The sequence below is a fragment of the Cyprinus carpio genome, chromosome A23 (genome assembly GCF_018340385.1).
Source record: "Cyprinus carpio isolate SPL01 chromosome A23, ASM1834038v1, whole genome shotgun sequence".
NCBI classification, from domain to species: Eukaryota; Metazoa; Chordata; class Actinopteri; order Cypriniformes; family Cyprinidae; genus Cyprinus; species Cyprinus carpio.
In genome coordinates this window covers 19,769,549-19,789,693 of record NC_056594.1, presented here as the reverse complement: position 1 = coordinate 19,789,693, position 20,145 = coordinate 19,769,549, and the positions used below count along the sequence as shown (strand labels likewise).

General features: G+C 36.3%; 3 protein-coding genes across 4 annotated transcripts in view; all 3 read left to right on the top strand.

Moving 5' to 3' along the window:
• aimp1b (aminoacyl tRNA synthetase complex interacting multifunctional protein 1b) overlaps nucleotides 1–20,145 on the top strand; it is a 116,543-nt gene that overhangs the window by 74,223 nt on the left and 22,175 nt on the right. The window lies entirely within an intron of this gene.
• Nucleotides 1–20,145, top strand: part of LOC109110479 (nephronectin) — a 121,113-nt gene that overhangs the window by 90,019 nt on the left and 10,949 nt on the right. The gene's annotated exons all lie outside the window — the stretch shown is intronic.
• On the top strand, nucleotides 15,527–19,991 carry LOC122135164 (zinc finger protein basonuclin-2-like). Of its 2 annotated transcripts, XM_042713874.1 has the most exons (4): nucleotides 15,530–15,670; nucleotides 16,485–16,587; nucleotides 16,690–16,925; nucleotides 18,378–19,991. In XM_042713874.1, exons 1-4 carry the CDS (start codon nucleotides 15,653–15,655, stop codon nucleotides 19,563–19,565), a joined length of 1,545 nt encoding a protein of 514 aa, XP_042569808.1. In that variant the 5' UTR covers nucleotides 15,530–15,652; the 3' UTR covers nucleotides 19,566–19,991. The 2 variants fall into 2 exon arrangements, with proteins under 2 accessions (XP_042569807.1, XP_042569808.1); XM_042713873.1 differs by having other exon boundaries at nucleotides 15,527–15,670; nucleotides 16,485–16,925.

Below are 20,145 nucleotides of genomic sequence, written 5' to 3'. Positions count from 1 at the left end.
TTTTTAAAAAACTGAGAGGCAACCACTTCTGCATTTTAATCATGATCCAAACAAAGATGCTGCACACATAGGTTTTTAATCTAAATTAGATTGAAGAATTTATGAAACAGAATGGTTTTGACCTTCAGTTTTGTGAAACTATACATAAAAAAATATCTGCCATGAAAACAGAACGGCAGACGAAAGCTGAACGAGACGCAGATTCACTCTCTGCCAGCAGGTGGAGCTAAAGCTGCTGCCATGGCTCCCGCTTGTAAACAAACACCGACTTATGAACACTGCAGCAGTATGCGGGCTTAAAGCGCTTCCCTTGGTTTATCACTGTAAACAAAGCACTTTTGACCACTGCAGCAGGCGATCTTAAAGCGCTTTCCTTGGTTATCCCAGCTTGTAAAACAAAGCACTTATGAAACACTGCAGCAGGTGGAGCTTAAAGTATTTCCTTGGTTACCGCCAGTAAACAAACACTTATGGAACACCTGCAGGCGGGGGGGGTTAAAGCGTTTCCCTTGGTTAACGGCTACGCAAACAAAGCACTTACTAACACTGCAGCGGGTGGGGCTTAAAGCATTTCCGTGGTTACCGCTGTAAAACAAAGCACTTACGTAACACTGCAGCGGGTGGTGGGGCTTAAGCGTTTCCGTGGTTACCGCTGTAACAAAGCACTTATGAACACTGCCGCAGGTGGAGCTTAAAGCGTTTGCCGTGGTTCCACGCTGAAACAAACACTTATGAACATGGCAGCATGCCGGAGCTTAGCGTCCCTTGGTTACCGCTGTAAACAAAGCACTTATGAACCCTGCAGCAGGTGGAGCTTAAAGCGTTGCCTTGGTAACGCTGTAAAACAAAGCACTTAAGAACACTGCAGCGGGGGGATGAAACATTTCCTTGGTTACCGCTCGTAAACAAAGCACTTATGAACACTGCAAGCGGGTGGAGCGTAAGCGTTTCCTGGTTAATACCGGCTGTAAACATGCACTTACGAACACTTAGTGGGTGGGGATTAAAGTCTTTGTGTTCCTGTTCCCGCTGTAAACAAAGCCTAAACCTGCAGCAGGCGAAGCCTTAAGCACGCCACACCCAACACGACACTTTTGGGTTATACCGGCATGTAAACCAAAGCCCTTATGAACACTGCACAGGCGGAGCTTAAAGCGTTTCCTTGTTCTACCGCTGTAAACAAAGCACTTATTGTATACTGCAGCAGGTGGAGCAATTAAAGCGGCTTCCTTGGTTACCTTGCTGGAAACAAAGCACTTACGAATACTGCAGCAGGTGGAGCTCTTAAGCGTTTTCCCTGGTTAACCGCTGTAAACAAAGCCCCACTTAGAACGCTGGCAGTCTTATGGAACTTTAATCGTTTGCTTGGTTAACCGCTGAACAAAGCAGAGCTGCACTTATAACTTTAATATGCTTATACAGCCAACAGAAAGAACAATAGCATCTAAACTTTTCTAAAGACAGTAAGTTTCCTTAGACGTACATTAATATAAACTCCTGGCACTAACGAATTCACGATTTGTTTAGCATACTCAACCGTTTGAAGCTCACATATTTTGACTCGTTTAAGCGATCGTTACTCCCTATAACAGTCAAGAGTGAGAATCTCACTCACACGACCTGCTTGTGATTACGAGCGTCTATGGTTTCTCGTCGGTTGAAAGGATCTTTCTGTTCAGCGTGTGTTTCCTGCGAGCCGAGAGCGTCTTTGCTGCTGATGCTCGTCTGGTTAAAATGATCTTCCTGGACGGTAAACCCTCCTCCCTGCCGCGAGCGTCTTCCTCGCAGTCGTGACTTTATCCGTCCGTCTGTCCTCTGGCGTGACGGTCTTCACACCGCTGAATCTCTGAACGCGTCGACCTCGTACGGTTGTTTAGCGACGGATTCAGACTTAGTTTTGCTGGGTTTCACAAGAGTTTCCCTCGAATCGCTGTTCGGCGCTGAATCCTGTTCGGGATCCCGTCTGTTTTTTGGCTTCAATCTGATTTTCTGCGTCTTTCAGTTTCAGTCGACTCTCTGACAGTCGTTTGACTAGCGCTGCTTTCTGTCAGAAACACAAAACTCATGGTCCAGTGGGTTTTATAACAGCCAACAACACAAACTGTGACACTCAGGGGTGTAACGGCACACGTATTTGTACCAGAAATCTTTGGTGCTGATCTTTCAGGTCGACCGAATTAATGAAGCGAAAAACTGTGTGTTTGTAAGAACCAAATCCATCATATTTAACTTCAAATCATCACGTCCAGGCTGAAATACGAGTCCATAATAGATAATAACGCTTCCTACAGTGAAAAAGTTGAGTAAGAGCTGTTTAAACGCTGCCTGATCTGTGCAGATTTCTCTCCTGATTCACACCAGAACACTTTTTCACTGGAGGAAGTGTTATTATGGATTATAGACTCTATGTATTTGAGTTAAAAACATCTTAATGCTGGATGTGTCTCATCTTTTGTCTTCTCCAGATGTTCACTGATGGACTGGAGTGCTGTGGATTACTTGTTGATTATTGTGATGTTTTTATCAGCTGTTTGGACTCTCATTCTGACGGACACTTCACTGCAGAGCACCCCTTGCTAAGAACACTGATGCAGTGCTACATTTCTGATGAAGAAAAAAAACCCCCTAAAAACGGGTTTTCCATTTTTGGGTAAAAACTTTTTCCCTTTTAAAGACAAAGCCACAGATGAAAAAAGAAAAAAATTTTCTCTTTTTTTGGTGAAACCGTTACACCTAAAAAAACACTAATTACAAACGGGGGCCCTTTTTTGGCCTCTGAGGCCCACCCCCGGGGTCTTTCTCGATCCCCCAAAGGGCCCTCCCCGAACCCCCCCTTTTGTTTGGGCCCGGCCCCCTTAATTCCTTTGTTTGGCCAGTAGGGGACATTTTTTTGGGGAAAGAAAACTTTCTAAAAAGGGCAAAAGGGGGAGACTTGTTAAAAACACAACACGGGCTTTTAGTAAAAAAAAACGGTGCATTATATTTTAACTTTTTTTGGAAAATCTGGCCCTGCTTTCAAAAAGCCTTGCTTCGTTCAAGGCACGGGTATATATTTCTTTTTTTCTGTTTTTTCCTATAATAAAAACATGACATTAATTAAGGAAATAGAGATTTTTTTTATTTTGGGTTTTATTCTTTTTGTTTCTGTTACTGGAAACACATGCATACAGTTTTAACGAAATAAAAAAAATTTTGTTCATAAAGACATTTATTTGTTAGAAAAAACAAAATGCTTTTCTTCTTTTTTAATTTTCTATTAATAAGGGTCTCACCCCACTAAGCAAGTGATCCCAAAAATTTGTGCATAAAAACCTGTGAATTTTTTTAATCGCGTTTCTTAAATAATTTTTCACAGTAATATTCACTATAAATTGAGGAAAAAATTTTAAAAATTTTGTTAATTGTAGGAAAAAATTTAAAACAACACATATGAAAAAAATCACAAACTCTAGGTGGCCTTATAAGCTTTTAAAAGATTTTTTTTATGCATATCATTTTGGGTTTTTATTATTTTTAGTTAACCCAAAACTAACGTTACTATAGTTAACAAAACAAAATAAATTAAAAAAATATTTTAGTTACTTAAAAATAAAATAAACATCAACTGAAACATAAAGAACTTTTTTTTTTTAAAGCAAAATTTGCAAAAGCAATTTTTCCTCTTTTTTAATGTATTTGACAATGTATTAAAAAAACAAAACAAAAAAATTTTTTTAAAAGTATACAGATTAATAAATGGGGACAAAAACACAAAAAATTACTAGAACTTAAACTACATTTAAAAATGAAAATGGAAAGTAAAAAAACAAAAATTTTAAAAATATTTTCCCAGTGATAGTAAAATAACGCTGGAGCTTTTAAAATTATTAATGTTTTCACAGCAAAATGTGAATACACTGCTGTTCAAAATTTTGGGGGATCGTTAATTTTTTTCATTTTTTTTTAAAAAGTCTTTTCTGCCCCATCAAGGCTGCATTTTTTTTCAAAAAAAATACAAAAAAAACAGTAAATTGTGATATATTATTTTATAATTTAAAACAGCTTTTTTTCTATGTGAATATCGGTTAAAGTGTAATGTTTTCTGTGATCCATCTTATTTTCAGCATCATTACCCCATTTTTCAGTGTCACATGATTTTCAGAAATCATTCTAATAAAATGTTTTTATTATAAAAATTAAAACAGTTTTTGCGGGTTTTTATATATATATCCCTATATAAATAAAATTTTTTTGGAACCTGTGATATTTTTTTCAGATTCCCTTTTGATGAAAAAAATTTTAAAAAGGACAGCTTTATTCAAATAGAGATTTTTTTCTGAAAAATATAACCTTTATTATCTTCATTTTTGCTGAAAAAATTTCCCTTTCTTTAAAAAAGAAAAATAAATGAAAAAATTACCCAAAACTTTTTTAACGGGAGTGTATATTTTCCAACGATTTATATTTTTAAAAAAACGTTTTCTTTTTTTCTTTTTTAATCAAAAAAAATCCTGAAAAAAGTAAACACAGATTCCAAAAAAAATTAAAAAAGCAAAAACTGTAACAAATCATCATATTATTCCCGATTTCTAAGATCCGGCCCTGAAAGACTGGAGTAATGATTTCGAAAATACAGCTGCACCCTCACAAAAAATAAAATTTCACTTTTTAAAAGAGATTCCCCACAGAAAAAAAGCTGTTTTACATTTTTTAAAAATATTTCACAATTTTTCAGGGGGGTTTTTGTATTTTTTTTCACTAAATGCCCCTTGATGAAAAAAAGAGACTTCATTAAAAAAAAAAACTACTCTGTTATGATACCTCATTCGGAAAAAGTCCAAAACTAAAAATAATTAAATCCTCTTTTTATTTTTATATGTTTGTGTGTGTGGGGGTGGTGTGTTTTGTTTTTGTTTGTTTTGTGGGGTGTGGGGAGAGAGAGAGAGAGAGAGAGAGTTTTAAATCACGTCGAGTTGTTCCATAAAAATAGATGGGACTTTTTTCGGGGGCTTTTCCCCCCCAATCTGTGACATTTAAAACAACATCCCCAGATTTTAATTTTTTACCTCTTTTTTCATAAAAAGACTGTAAAGTGAAAAAATCTGCAGTATTTAAAAGGACCCTGTCAGGCCAGAAGGTAACCCTTCACTTAACAAAACCCCGTGTCCCCTGGAGTAAACTCATCAGTGCTCCTCTTCATCTGGGAAAAAAAAGGGGTTAAATTTAAAAGAAAACAACAAATCGGGGTTTGCCACCAACACACAGAAACAAAAAACAGCACACTGGGCAAAAACACACAAATCGCTTATTTAATAAAAAATTTGCCTTATTTTTATGAAAATGCCTCTTTTTTAAAAAAAATTGACTTATTACACGAATTTAAAATAAATAAATGATAGCCGTGTTAAGCTACGCGGGGTAACAACAAGCATATTGTGTGTATACAAAAATCACCTTACTCCCTTCTGCATATCTAATCACCAGAGACCACTCTGTTTTCACTCAGAATTAAAAAAAAAAAGGGAAAAAACCCTTCCAATTAAAAAAAAAATTTCACGCAATGAATGAAAGAACCAAAGGGGCTTTCATGAGAATGTGTGTCTCCCCTCGGCGCCCCGGGGGAATTGGTTCCCCCCCGCGTGACTGAAGAAAGTACCACACTGAGAGAGGGGGGGGGGGGTGATAAAAAAAGTAAAAAAATAATTTAAAAACAGGTTTTTTTTCGCAGCATTCGGTTAAATTTCCAACCCATTTAACTTATATTTTAAAAACTCGCGGATTTAAAATTTAATTTCCCCAAAATGAAAAAAACAAAATGCGTCACTTTTTTACAACATCGGTCGTTAAATATTTAAAAATTTCCGCGGGGGGAAAACGGGGAAAATAAAGACGTTTAAAAAAATTTTTAACCCCCTTTAAATTTTGTCATTTAGAAAAAAAAATAAAAAAACCCCGCGGGGAAAAGAAACAAACCGGGTATTTTTTAGAATACTTCCCTTTTTTTTTCGCTTGTGGCTGTTGTCATGGTGGGGGTAAGAAATATGGGGGGCAAAATTCAAATGTTTCTATTTCATGCTGATTCAACTTCTTTTCTAAGGGTGCTCTAGGTATTCATCTTTATGCAACTTCTTAAATTTGTATCTAAACATGCGTCATACCCTACTTAAATTTTTCATAATTAATTTTTTTGCAGTAGTATGCATGCTTTCATGCTTTATTTTTAAGTATGCATCCTTCATGCTTCATTACTAAATTGCCCTGCTCAAACCGTGCTTCATTTCAAGTATCATGCTGAATGCATACTTCATATTTAATTTTATCATTAGTATGCAGTGCTCATTTATGCTTCATTACTTAGTTTGCATGCTATGTATGCATGCTAGATGCATATTTCCTATTGATGTATAACTCTCATGCATGCTCGTTGCATACTTAATAGAGTAATAATTTATCATTAGTATGCCGCCATTCACGTATTACCTAATTAATTCATGCTGTCTGAGCATTCTAAGTGTGTACTTTCATGGCTAGTAACAGTCCACATATTTCCCCGCTTCCAAGCAGAATGTGTACTAGGAGTCTGATTGCATTTTCTGCCTTTATTCCGAGTGAATTACTATCATACTGAACGGTGGTGTGGCTGAAGCTTTGGGTGATGCTTTTCCTTTAGCTGCATCAGCGATTGTGCTCAAAAATATTTCTTCTCAGGAGAGAGAGATGAAGACGCGGAACTAAAGAAGGACCTGCATGCGGAGAGAGAAATGTCTATAGTACTTGTTAAACTATAAATAATGTCAATTAATGACCCCATGCATCTTTTTGTTGCACATGTTTCAAAGTGATATAAAAACTAATATTTTTGCATAGCATGCCCTTCTTAAAATGTTAACATATGTTTCACTTGTTTGCACACTTAAATGATCAGTAACTCAAACTGATGTATTAGTTTATTGAAGTTTAATGTTTTTATAGTGTATCATTTTTAATCATAAAATCACTTTTTTTGCATATCAATACATATTAAGTGTCTTAATCCATTAGGGCTGCTCGATTATTGCAAAAAACATAATCACAATGATTTGGGTCATATGTAATCACGATATTTACACGATTGATGAGTTGGCCATATGAACGAAACTTTATAATTGAGTGATTTAATTTAAGATTGGCGATTATATATATCCAATATAGTTTGCTATCGACATCTACATTTTTGATAAAGTGAAACTTCACAATTCTCAGCTAGAGTACTAGGGTAAACTCATAAGTAAAAAATTAAAATAAGGTCCTCAAAAATGATCTGAAAAATAATTAAAACAGTCAGTAATACAATAAAAAAAATAACAAAAGACAAATACACTAGAAAAAAACAGCTAGAAATGAAACAAACAGTGCAAGGAGTCCTACAGTATTCAGCTAACAGCTTACTACAGAAATTGAATAATTGAAAGTAAAGGTAAAACAGCATAGTCTTTCACTGTAAGAATTATTAACACTTCATTTGTTTCTTATGAAAGTGCAAAAAAGTACTCAAGTACTTTCATATTTTATTATGGTACATCTGTACTTTTACTCTAGTAAAATTGAAAAAGGGGAGTAACCTTGTACTTTTACTTAAGTAATATTTTATTATGGTATCTATACGTTTACCCACTTAAAATTGCAAATGAGTACTACTTCTAATTTACCTTAAGTAAATATTTACCTCATGGTATCTATACTTTTTACTCACTTACAAAATGCAAAATCGTACTTTTAATTTTTACTTAAGTAATATTATGGTATCTGTACTTTTACTCTAGTAAAAATTGCAAATGATACTTGTACTTTTACTGGAGTAATATTTTTATTAATTTTATGCTAAACTTTACCTCACTAAAATTGCAAATGAGTACCGTCGAATTTCTAACTGAAGTAAGAATTTTATTCATGGTATCTGTACTTTTCACTCTAGTAAAATTCGAAAATGAGTACTTGTACTTTTTACTAGAAGTAATTTATTTAGTCTCTCTTAACTCTCTCTCTGTTTTCTCTGGTAGCTGCGTGCGTCCTCCGACCCGTCAGCAGAGGTGGATTATGGGACGTGTTTTCTTTCAGACGCTGCGGTCTCACTGAAAGGGCTCCTCCAGAAAAAACTTATTCTCAGATCTCCAGAGGAAAGTCAAAAAGAGAAAACACTGAAGAACTGAAGTTGAATCACTGTGAGACAGACAATCAAATGTCACATTCACAGGAAGATTTCATGTTTTTAAAGCAGTATTTAATGGACATTTTATTTATTTTCATAATTAGTTTTCTTGTACTTTAGCAGAATTATTAAAAAGGTTAAATAAGTCCATTTTTTTTTTTTTTCCTCATAAAAGCTGCAAACCCACATGTTATTTCTTTGGTCTGGTGTGGTTTTAAAGCAGGCAGCCCAGGGACTGCTTATTTCACAAACACATTAAAATGCTTGATTATCTGAGAAAGCGACAGTTTTTTCACGCAGATGCTGGATGTCAGAGGAGAGCGCGTGTGTTTGTTTAATCCCTCCACTCTGTGGAAATCCTCTTTCCAGTCGCCATCTACAGATGAAGGAGAGAGCGGTGCATGGGCTGTAGGTTCTCAGTTCATGTAGATTATAAAATGACTGTCAGTGACTGCTTTACACTGGCTGATAGTAATGCGCTGAGTGTGTGTGTGTGTGGTGTGTGTGTCTGTGTGTGAGTGTGTTGCTGTTGCATCAATGCAAACTCCTCACCTTTAGGTGAAAATTCACCTTTTTGAGATATAAAAAAAAAAGTATATATGTATTTATAAACTCTGGCTCCGGTTCACCCCGCTCCGAATTTCCGATCTGACCAAATCATTTGCAATAATCACTTTAAAGGTTCCGATCCGAGTAAAAAAAATTATTAACCTGCTCCGAAGTTCCCAATCTGAATCCAAATTATTCACAATACGCACTTTGAAGTTCCGATCTGAACCAAATTATTCACAATACGCGCTCTGAAGTTCCGATCTTAATCAAATGAATTCGCGAAAAGCGCTCCGAAGTTCCAATCTGAATCAAATTATTCACGATACGCACTTTGAAATTCCGATCTGAAACAAATGATTCACGATAAACGCTCTGAAGTTCCGATCTGAACCAAATGATTCACGATAAAACGCTCCGAAGATCCAATCTGAGTCAAAAGATCGCAAACCTGCTCCGAAGTTCCGATCTGAACCAAATGATTCACGTTAAAGCGCTCCGAAGTTCCAATCTGAGTCAAAAGATTCGTGATACGTGCATTGAAGTTCCGATCTGAACCAAATGATTCACGATAAGCACTCCATAGTTTCCGATCTGAACCAAATGATTCACGATAAGCACTCCATAGTTCCGATCTTAACCAAATGATTCACGATAAGCGCTCTGAAGTTCCGATCTGAACCAAAGATTCACGATAAGCACTCCATAGTTCCGATCTGAACCAAATGATTCACGATAAGCGCTCCATAGTTCCGATCTGAACCAAATGATTCGCGTTTAAGAGCTCCGAAGTTACGATCGGAATCAAATGATTCACAATAAGCGCTCCGAAGTTCCAATCTGAGTCAAAAGATTCGTGATACGTGCACTGAAGTTCCGATCTGGACCAAATGATCGCGTTAAGAGCTCCGAAGTTCCAATCTGAAGCAAATGATTCGCAATAAGCGATTCGAAGTTACTATCTGAAATAATGATTGGCGATAAGTGCTCCAAAGTTCCAATCTTAAGCAATCTCAAAATGTTTTTTTCCATCATGAGCCAACGATTCCAACGACATAAGACACTTGAGTCTGTGACTAATGGTTTAGGAGTTATGAGCGATTTCGTACACAGTTGCAGGTGCAGAGGGAGAACAGGATGGGACTGAGCACACAGCCCTGTGCTCCGAGTGATGGAGGAGCATGTGCAGGGGCCCAGTCTCACTGTCTGGGGGTGCTCTGTCAGGAAGTCTTGTATCCAGCTGTAGGGCAAACGGATATGGCTCGAGTGAGGATGGTAGTGTACGAGATGACAAACAGATGTGTGTGTAGGATCAGTTTCTGTGTGCTGGTGAACGATGGTCAGAATGAAACTTCGGCTGCAGATGCTGATTCAGACTCAAACTCAGAAACTTGGGAGTGTTGCGCTGAAGCATCAGTTTATCTGACGTCTCCTGTGAGACGTGAGGACTGATGTTCAGTGGCGTCAGCAGCACACGAGATCCACAGGGGGGCTGTTTTCATGATCTCTGGAGGATCTAGTGCAGCTTCAAAACTCAGTGTCCTGCTTAGAGGACACCACTCCTAAAACGGCAAGAAAGAAAAAAAAACGAATGTCCTTTTAGCAAGTTTCTGACTCTTTTAAGGGAATCGTTCAGTCAAAATGAAAATTGTGTCATTCCGTTATAACTTTATATAGATAATAGCCTACTTTTTCAAAGTTTGGGGTCAAAAATGATATTTTTTTTCTTTGAAAGAAAATAATTTTATTCATCAAGGATGCATTAAATTGATGAAGAGTGACAGTAAAGACATTTATAATGTTACAAAAGATTAATATTTCAAATAAACTCTGTTCTTCTGAACTTTCTATTCATCTGTGAATCCTGAAAAATAAAATGTATCACAGTTTCCACAAAAATATTGTGAAGCACAACTGTTTTCAACATTGATAATAATCAGAAATGTTTCTTGAGCAGCAAATCATCATATTAGAATGATTTCTGAAGATCATGTGACACTGAAGACTGAATTAATGATGCTGAAAATACAGCTGCGCATCACAGAAATATATTACAGTTTAACAGATATTCAAAAAGAAAACAGCTGTTTTAAATTGAAATAATATTTAACAATTTTTACTGTAATTTTGAACAAATAAATGCAGCCCTGTTGAGCAGAAGAGACTTCTATTCAAAACATTACAAAATCTTAATGACCCCAATGTTTTGAGTGAGTGTGTGTGTGTGTGTGTGTGTGTGTGTGTGTGTGATGTGTGTGTGTGTGTGTGTGTGTGTGTGTTGTGTGTGTGTGTGTCTTAAAATAACACTGTAAATGTCTCTCTCTTCGGGTCACTTGTGTCTTTAAGAGGATCATGTGGCCGAACAAACTAACAGACGTGTTTGTCATGAATGTGAATGAAGTTGAGAGCAGCTTTAATCTCATGTCTGATTAAATGCTGTTTTCTGCTGTAACGACACATTTCACTGCTTAAAGTCCCGGCTTCGTCCCGTCACCATGAATACATGAGCATTTACAGTCATTACTGACGCTTACGCCTCTAATTATTACAGTCTGAGTCCAGAAGTCCCAGTATGAAATGTCAGTTTTAGGCTGGCTGCTTTTATTGCTCGACGTTGAAAAGTTAAAATGTATCCAGTCCAGAAAGAGCAAGAGATGTTCAAGCTTAAATCATTTTATTAAAACATGTAAGTTTAAAAGGAAAGACACTTTGATTTCTCAAATCTCTTAGTCGTAATGTTGGTCACAGAGTAAAAGTGTTCGTCAGCAGGTTTTGAGTATTTGCGCACAAAACAGCTGAAAATCTCATTGGATGGTGGTTAAAATCTAGTATTTATTTTTTAATTATTATATTTGCTTGATTATATATGAATACAATCAAAAATGGTTTAAAAATGGCATTTAAAAGTGACATTTAAATATATTTGGAGACCAATACAAACTATGCAGTTGTTTAAAAGGTACAATGGTTTTCTGTAAATATTTAATAGATTAATACATTTCATATTTTTCTATATGCCCCTGACATATTTGGTTGTATTTTTGTACAATATGTTTTTAATGTAAATGATAAAAATAAATAAAAAAATATAATTTTAAAATGCTGAAAAAAATCCCACTTGTCCGTTTAGACGGGTGTTGTAAAAATATGCTGTAAAATTATTTTAAAAAATAAAGGTTATTGAAGAAAACACTATTAGTTTAAATTTAGTGTTCGATTCAATATGTAATTGTTTGTTTCTTTGTAATGAATTGTGAAATTGACTAGAGATTTCTGTGCAAAAATTATTTCTACATCTTTTTTCTTTTTTTCAGCATATCCACTTTATTTTTAACTTTACGCGGGAGAATATGCGAGACTTCCATCTCATTTGCTTCCAGTTATTTATATCGGAACATTCTGTTCCTTGTGCTGTGTAATATCGCACACTGGTGTTTGATATCATGTTATTTTTTAATTTATCATAATCATAAACACACTGGTTTTGTAGAGCAGACAGTTTTAGCGTTTCCTGCACACTTGCTGTTCTTTATATTTATTTACCGATATCAGCCCGAATAAATCGCAAGTCGCGCATATTGGCAGAAAACAGTTGGGTTTGTTAGGAATTAAAATGTAATTCCTAAATAATAATAAGTAGGAATTAAAAATAACTGATCGGAATCTGTGGCTGCACTGTTATTTCCACTGATTTTTCTTCTTCTCCACAATCACATCGGGGAACTTCTGAAAGTGATTCAAGTTTTAATTACGACAAAGATCATCATGCGTGTGTTTGTCCCCCTTTATATCGCCGATGTGCCAAGTTGGATCGCGCACAAAGAGACGGCGCAGGTCTGGTCGCGCGCACGCGCTCCTTCACGTCTCAATGTGGGACAGCAGAAAGTGGCATCAGAGGGAAGTGGATTAAAGTAGGTTTCCTCTCCTCCTCCTCTCTCCCTCGTTCTCTCCCTCGTGGGCGCGTGTTTTTGGCAGGGTCACCTGAGTCCTCCGGTTGGCCGCGGCTCGCAGGTAGCGAAGTTTGACGCTAACGAGAGAAAAGAGCGCGCGGATGCTTTGATGCCGTCCCCAGTTACTTAAACACAACAACCTTCTTTTAATTCACAACGACGGTCCCGTCAGGTTCTCATTAAAAGCGGAACAAACACTCACCGGCGGCCGTTATTAACTATTAATCCTCGTGTTTCTGGTTGTTTGGGGCTCTTCCCCGCTGCCAAAGGCCTGATTTCCTTCCGCGCGGCGCGGGGATTGCTGCCGCAGGTCTGTCCCCTCATGAGGGTCGGACTGTGAAATATTCGGGTTTGTGTTGTTTTTATCTGCTGCAGCATGGAGGACCAACCCTGCGGAAATCAAAAGTAAATAAATAAATGGATAATAGGAAAATAAATAAAGAAATAAAGACTTGACCAAAACAAATATAGTTCTTTTTTAATCAAATGTAATCTTTTTTTTCCTTTATGTTTCTTATTTTCTGTATTTATTTTTTTTATTCTTTTTAACTTTTATTTCTTATTCTTTCATTTGTTTTTAAATATTTATTTAATTTATTCATGCATTTTATTTTTTTTAAGTGTATTTATTCATGCATTTATTTATTTATTCCCATGTGTGTTTATTTCCAGATTTATTGAAATCATTATCTTCACGATGTTGCACAAGGTAAAGTAAAAATAAATAAATGAATAAATAAACCTGGAATAAAATGCATGTGAGAATAAATAAATAAATCTAAAAATAAATAAATAAACGCATAAATATATAAATATAAAAACAGGTGAAATAATAAGTAAATAAAAGTTTAAAAAGAATAAAAATAAGTACAGAAATAATACATAAAGAAAAAAGGTAATAATATATTAAAATCAGGATTTTATTTTAAATTTTATAAAACTATATTTGTTTTAATCAAGTCATTTATTTACTCCTTTTATACATTTACTTATTAATCTCTATGTTTATTTATTTATTTTTATTTTTGGTCCACCATATTTGCAGGAGCTAAAAGTAGTTTTAAATATTTAGCAGATTATTGAGAATGTTAAACAAAAATGAAATCAGAGAAAGTGTACCATGTTAATAATCATTTCTGCTAAAATTCATATAAGAAGTGATATAAACCAAGCATTCCCAAACATTTGTCAACCGGAAATATTTACTGATTTTATTTATTTTATGCAATTTTAAGTTAATGTTTTTAATAATTTGACAACAAGCATTTTCACAGTTTTCTGATGTCATACAACTGATACAACTGACATATTTAATTTTTTTTTTTTTTTTTTTTAAAGTAGTGTTTTATTTTGATGAACATTATCTTAGTTTTACATTTTCATGATTTAGTTAATTATTATCTATTCATTCACTCACAAACCCTCTGCAGCTTCTGGATTCTGATTGGCTGTCGATTCAAAATGCTTCAAAAATGTACAAATAAATAAGGCGTATAGTTAAATCACTAAAGATGTATAGAAAGACAGCAAACTTACAATAAATAACTAACAAATACAACAGATAAATAAAAGCTTGTATACTTATCCAGAAGTGAAATCAACTTTTTTAGTTTTTGCCCAGGAATGTAACTTTATTCTCACATTTGGTTAAAGTTTTTCTATATTGTTATAGTTTTTATGAATGGGCCTTAATTTGTTTTTCCATCACATATTTCTGCATTTAATTCAGCTCAAACTGCTTAACGTAAAGATCAGACTTTGTTTTGCTAGTCATTTTCATTTTTTTTGTTATATTTTAAAAATGATTTAATGACAAAATCTGACTAGTGTAATTTTACAATTATTTATATATTATTATTATTATAGAATTTATTAACATTAGAATTAGGTTTTATTTGTATACATTCCATTTGTATCGTAATTTTAATTTGTTTATTCATTTTTAAAACTACTTCTATTTATCTTTCTTTTATTTCAGTTTTAATAATTTTAGTGCTTCAACTTAAACTTTCATTAGTTAGTTGCCAAGGCAACATTTAAAATTCAGTTGATGTTTCAGTTTTTTTTTTATTTCAATGAACAAAACTTATTTTTAATAATTTGTTTGCACAAACATAACTACTATTGACTTCAGAATCTGAACAATATGCATACCACAATGTGATTGCTTTGCTTTCTTGAATTTATGTCCATTTATATTGACATCTGATGCAGCATTTTGAAATATATATATATATATATATATATATAGTATATATATGGGGCTGTTGAAATGCTGATCAGCACATTTGAGATCAGTGTTTCTGTGCAGTTTTAGCCCAGAGCTCTTTTTCCTCCCGAGTGCTTCTGAGTGTGTGAATGTGTGTGTTTTAAATCCGTCAGTTGTTTTGGTATTTCTCTCTCTTCAAGACAAAGGAACGCTCTCATCCAATCAAATGCAGCCGCTCTACTGTTCTCATTAGAAGAGGGCGGAGTCTGGCGGTTTGGAGAGAGAGTGATAGTGATTAGGGCTCTTTATATTTCCTCGGGCCCCAATGCTCCCATCAGAACTTCATCAGGAGACTCCAGATACGGACTAAACCGGGGAAGAGCCTCCCGAAGCCTTGAAGATATGGGGACGTGGACACACACACTCCTCCAGGAGGTATCGCACATGTGCATACTTTTAACTTTTGAGAAATAGGTGTCTGACATATTCTTGTTTATTAATGGATTCATGAGATGTATGTGTTAGTTTTTTCGACAGAAAGCATGATGAAAATGTTGAAAAATGCTTCACTTTGAACGATTAGAACGTTAGTTTTTATGTAGTTCATTCTCTGTTCAGTTCACTTGATTGTCATTCATTGGGGAGCAAGAGCGATTTTTCCCCTGCATTATTCATTTTCATTCATTCGTTTTATTTTCTTTTATTCATCTGTGTGTTTGACAGACGGACAGAGACGAGTCTCTTCTGAAGCGAGATGAAGAGAGCACGACTCTGAAGATGGAGGAGGAGATACAGGTGGACGAGTCAATCATTAATTCACTCAAATCAATAAACAGCATCATCAGCTTAATGTAAAATTGACCTGAAATATACTTGTGCTCTAAATGACATTTTTACTCTGTTTTCAGATTGTGTCTATTCTGAAGGTCATCATGACTTTATTTTTTTGTAAAAATAATGAGTGAAATAAATTGAATTTTAAAATTGTAAATTTTAACATAATTTCAGTGTAAAACTGTAAGTCTGGACATTTGTCCATATGCAAAGACGCCTCATCCTTCACAACAGTCTTTAACATGAAGCAATTCATTCAGTCATAACCATAAATGCACATACTTCACTGTGAACGCACTCCAATTATTATATAAACATTAAAAATAAAAAATGAATTATTTATAAAAATGTATTTAAAATTAATTTCTTAAAAACAATTTACATGCCAAATTAAAATTTTTATTTACAATATTATTTATTTATTGCTTTTTTAAATACATTTTATAATTATATTATTATTTATTTATTTTTATTATTTTATATTTTATAATTTATTTTTATTATTATTTTAATTATTTATTTTTATAATTAGATTTATTTTAATTATACATTTTTATTTAATTTAAATTATACATTTATTATTGTTTTCCTAAATAACAGATTCAGATTGTGATTAAACATGTTTCGCTCAGTTTGAGCTTCAAAGAGACTGTAATGAGGAACAAACTCTTTTGTTTCTTGATTTCATCAGTCTGGTTTATTTTATTTATAAGTTTAGAATGTGTAAACGTTAGAAGCATTTCATGCTTTTTTGCTCTATTTTCTTGTTCTGCAGGTTGTTGGCTGCACACATGCTGACTGTCCGTGTGAGTGTTTCCTGCCAGGACAAACTCAGATCAGGTCATGTGATCGCTGTGCACATGGCTGGGTCGTTCACGGTATGAACCACATGTGTGTGTGTGTGTGTGTTTGCCTGAAGACTGGATTCCCGTCACCAGTGTTGTGTGTATTGATGTGTGTGCGTGTGTGTGTGTGTGCAGCGGTGGGTAAGGTGTGCGCTCCGGCTCTGCTGTGTTCGGGGCAGGTGGAGATCGTCCAGAGTAACGTGGTGTTTGACATCAGCAGTCTGATTCTGTACGGGACGCAGGCGCTTCCCGTCCGGATGAAGATCCTGCTGGATCGTCTGTTCAGCGTCCTCACACACACACAGGTGCTCAACATCATACACACTCTTGGATGGACGCTGCGCGACTATGTGAGAGGATACATGCTGCAGGTGAACACACACATATACACACGCAAAACACACATACTTACAGGTGCTCAACACCATACACACACTCCGATGGACGCTGCGCGACTACGTGCTGGAGGTAAACACACACTCGCACACACACACACACACACACACACACACACACACACACACACACACACATACACGCATACATACACACACACACACACACACACACACACACACACATACACACACACATACATAAATAAACACACTAAGCCCTGTGCCGCAGCCTGTTTAAGTAAGTAAAAGAATCTGAAATACATGATTTATTTTTAGTTTTTTTTCTTTTTGAACATACAGTATTAATTGTTTTTGTGCAGGTTTTAAAAAGTATGTTTGACTTTAAAACTCTTGTTACACTGTAAGAAGATACACTCTAATAATCTCTCTATCTATAAGAATAGCAAAGTCCATACTATAATGATAATGACACAGAATAAGAATATTGTTGGAATAACTTTCAGAGCGATTATTTTTCCATCTGATGAACAATAAAAACATGACAGCCAATCAGAATCCATCCGACTTTAAAGGTGACCTAACACACACAGTTAATCTCGAGCACTTATAGAGTAGTACTGCATCCTTCATATCTCCAAAGAGTCTTTAGTTTTATCAGATTTATGAAAGACAGATACAGCTTTACGCTTCTCTCTGAAAACAGTCTGTGGGCGGAGCTAAAGAGTCACGAGCATGCGCAGCTTTTGCGAATTAATGAATTAAGCACGTTGAAAGGCTGCTCTTGCTCACGCTGTGTTTGATGTGTGCGCGTTCTTCCAGGAGAAGTACCCATACAATGAAATCCCACCCTTTATCATGTCATACAGGGAAAAAACTTTCTGAAACTTGTACGAACCCTGAAGGAGTGTATTTGGCACAGAAATACTCCATCTTTGGCCATGTTTAGCATGAGAATCTAACTCTTTAACAGTGTAAATAACTCAGAATGCATGAAATAGCATTAGCGTTTACAGCGGCAGACGACAAAACTTATAATAAACAAACTTTTATAAAACAGATCATTCCGGTCCTTGATTCTGATTGGCTGAGCCAAGTTTGAAGCTGTTGTAAATTACTGTACAAACACACACCTTTGTTTACATCTTTGTGTTGCTCTGCAATCACTTTGTTGGAACCACAACTGTTTCTGAGGAACTACATTGTTTGGCGGAAGAATAATATTTTTTTATTAATATCATTACACTTTATTTGCTGTTTAACCATTTTATAAAAGCAATAACCACCAAGAAGCTGTGGTTTACAGTGAATTTATAACAGCTAAGAGGGTTAACAACGTTATAAATTCACTGTAAACCACGGCTTCTTGGGGCTTATTGCTTTAATCGTCCTCTGCTGTGGTCGCTAATAAGTTATCGTTAAAGTTATCGCTCTTGGTCTGAACAGGCCTTAACTCTCATCCTTTAGGACTCCTTGGGGAGGGTTCTGGATCACTGGGTCACCATGAGCCCGGAGGACGAGGTCGTGACCTTGCGTCAGTTTCTACGTTTTGGGGAAACCAAATCCATCGTGGAGCTCATGGCCGAGGAGCAGCAGATCCGCCCAGAAACCCATCGCATCCCTGTGTTCAAGCCGAGAGATAAACCGCCCGCAAGAACGCACCACTTTGAGAATCTGCCAGGAGGAAGTCTAGCGTTCCTGCAGCCGTTTCACTACGTCAGTGCGTCCGTGTTTCCACCCTCGCATCCTGCGACACAAAAACTACAACGGCTCAGCAAACGGAACAACAGTGCAGATGAAATGAGAGCCAGAAACAAAAGAGATGGAAGGCCGTTACAGATACGAAGTTCCACACGGTCACCGAAACGCCTGCGAAACGAAGAACAACATCAAGCGGGAGTCGACGAGCCGATCGCAGACTCTTCGGGAACCGGGGAACGGTCCTCGAGCAAAGCTCGCGTGAGCTGCAACGCGTGCGCCAAGACGTTTTACGATAAAGGAACGCTGAAGATCCACTTCAACGCTGTGCACTTGAAGATCAAACACCGCTGTACTGTCGAAGGCTGCAACATGATGTTCAGCTCACTGCGCAGCCGCAACCGACACAGCGCAAACCCCAACCCGCGACTGCACGCCGCGCTCGAACACGTGACACGCAGATTCCTCGCTCAACCACGTCGACCGGCCTTGCGTGAAACTACATCGCCAGTTTCCATGGCAACCACCAACACTGTATTGACTGACCATCAGATTCCAGTTATCCGTGAAGGAGGAGGGGGAGGAGCTACAGGCAATCGTACGGCCAATCAGAATGGCCTTAGTCATGTGATTGACGTGACACCGAAAAAGAAGTCGCGGAAGTCCAGTACGCCGCTGAAGCTTAAACAAGAAACTCACAGTGAGGAACACGATCACTTATCACCAGGACAACCGGTCAACAGTCTCCATGGCAACCAGTCACCTATGCCCAACACACACGTGCAATACAACTACAAACAACTTTGGAAGACGTCGTACGGTTACCATAGCAACGGGCACGTGATTCAAGAAGTGCATGGCGAATGGAAAGGCAGGTGTCTTCCACTACTAAAGGTCAAAGAGGAGCCGTGTGACCCCACCTGTGACTGTAGAGGTCGTCACCATAGCAACCTGTGACTGTGACAACATGATATCAGAACTGACACCAAAAAGAATCTTGTGAAGGTTTTACAGTTTTCGCTCAGAAATCGCTGGTATATTTCACCAATAATTACGAAGAAACGGCAAATAGCACATTGAATTGAAAGTGAAATTCTGAAGTCGAAAGACTGAAATAGTATTTTCTTGTAAAAACATACTCTCGTGATCTTTCATTTACAACTTAGATTTTTTTTTTCTTTACAATATATGTTCCTGATATTATAGTGAAGATTCATCCATGCACGTTGTTGTTATAAACAAAATTGCATTTGTGAACTTGAATCAAAATAAAATATGTGTGTCGGGCCAAAGTCCCTTTAAGGCATTACATATTTGAAATCACCAATGAAACCTGACAACAACTGTCTCTTAAATGTTGTTTCCTTTGCTGAAATAACATCAAAGGAAACAAACAGAAGAAGAAGAAACAAATAAGGGGAGAACTTACAAGACATGTCATGTCCATACAGAAAAGGATATTTAAAAATTAAACCTTGTATTTTTTATTACAACAAAAATATACTTTACCAGAGAATCTTTTACACATTTAAAATTT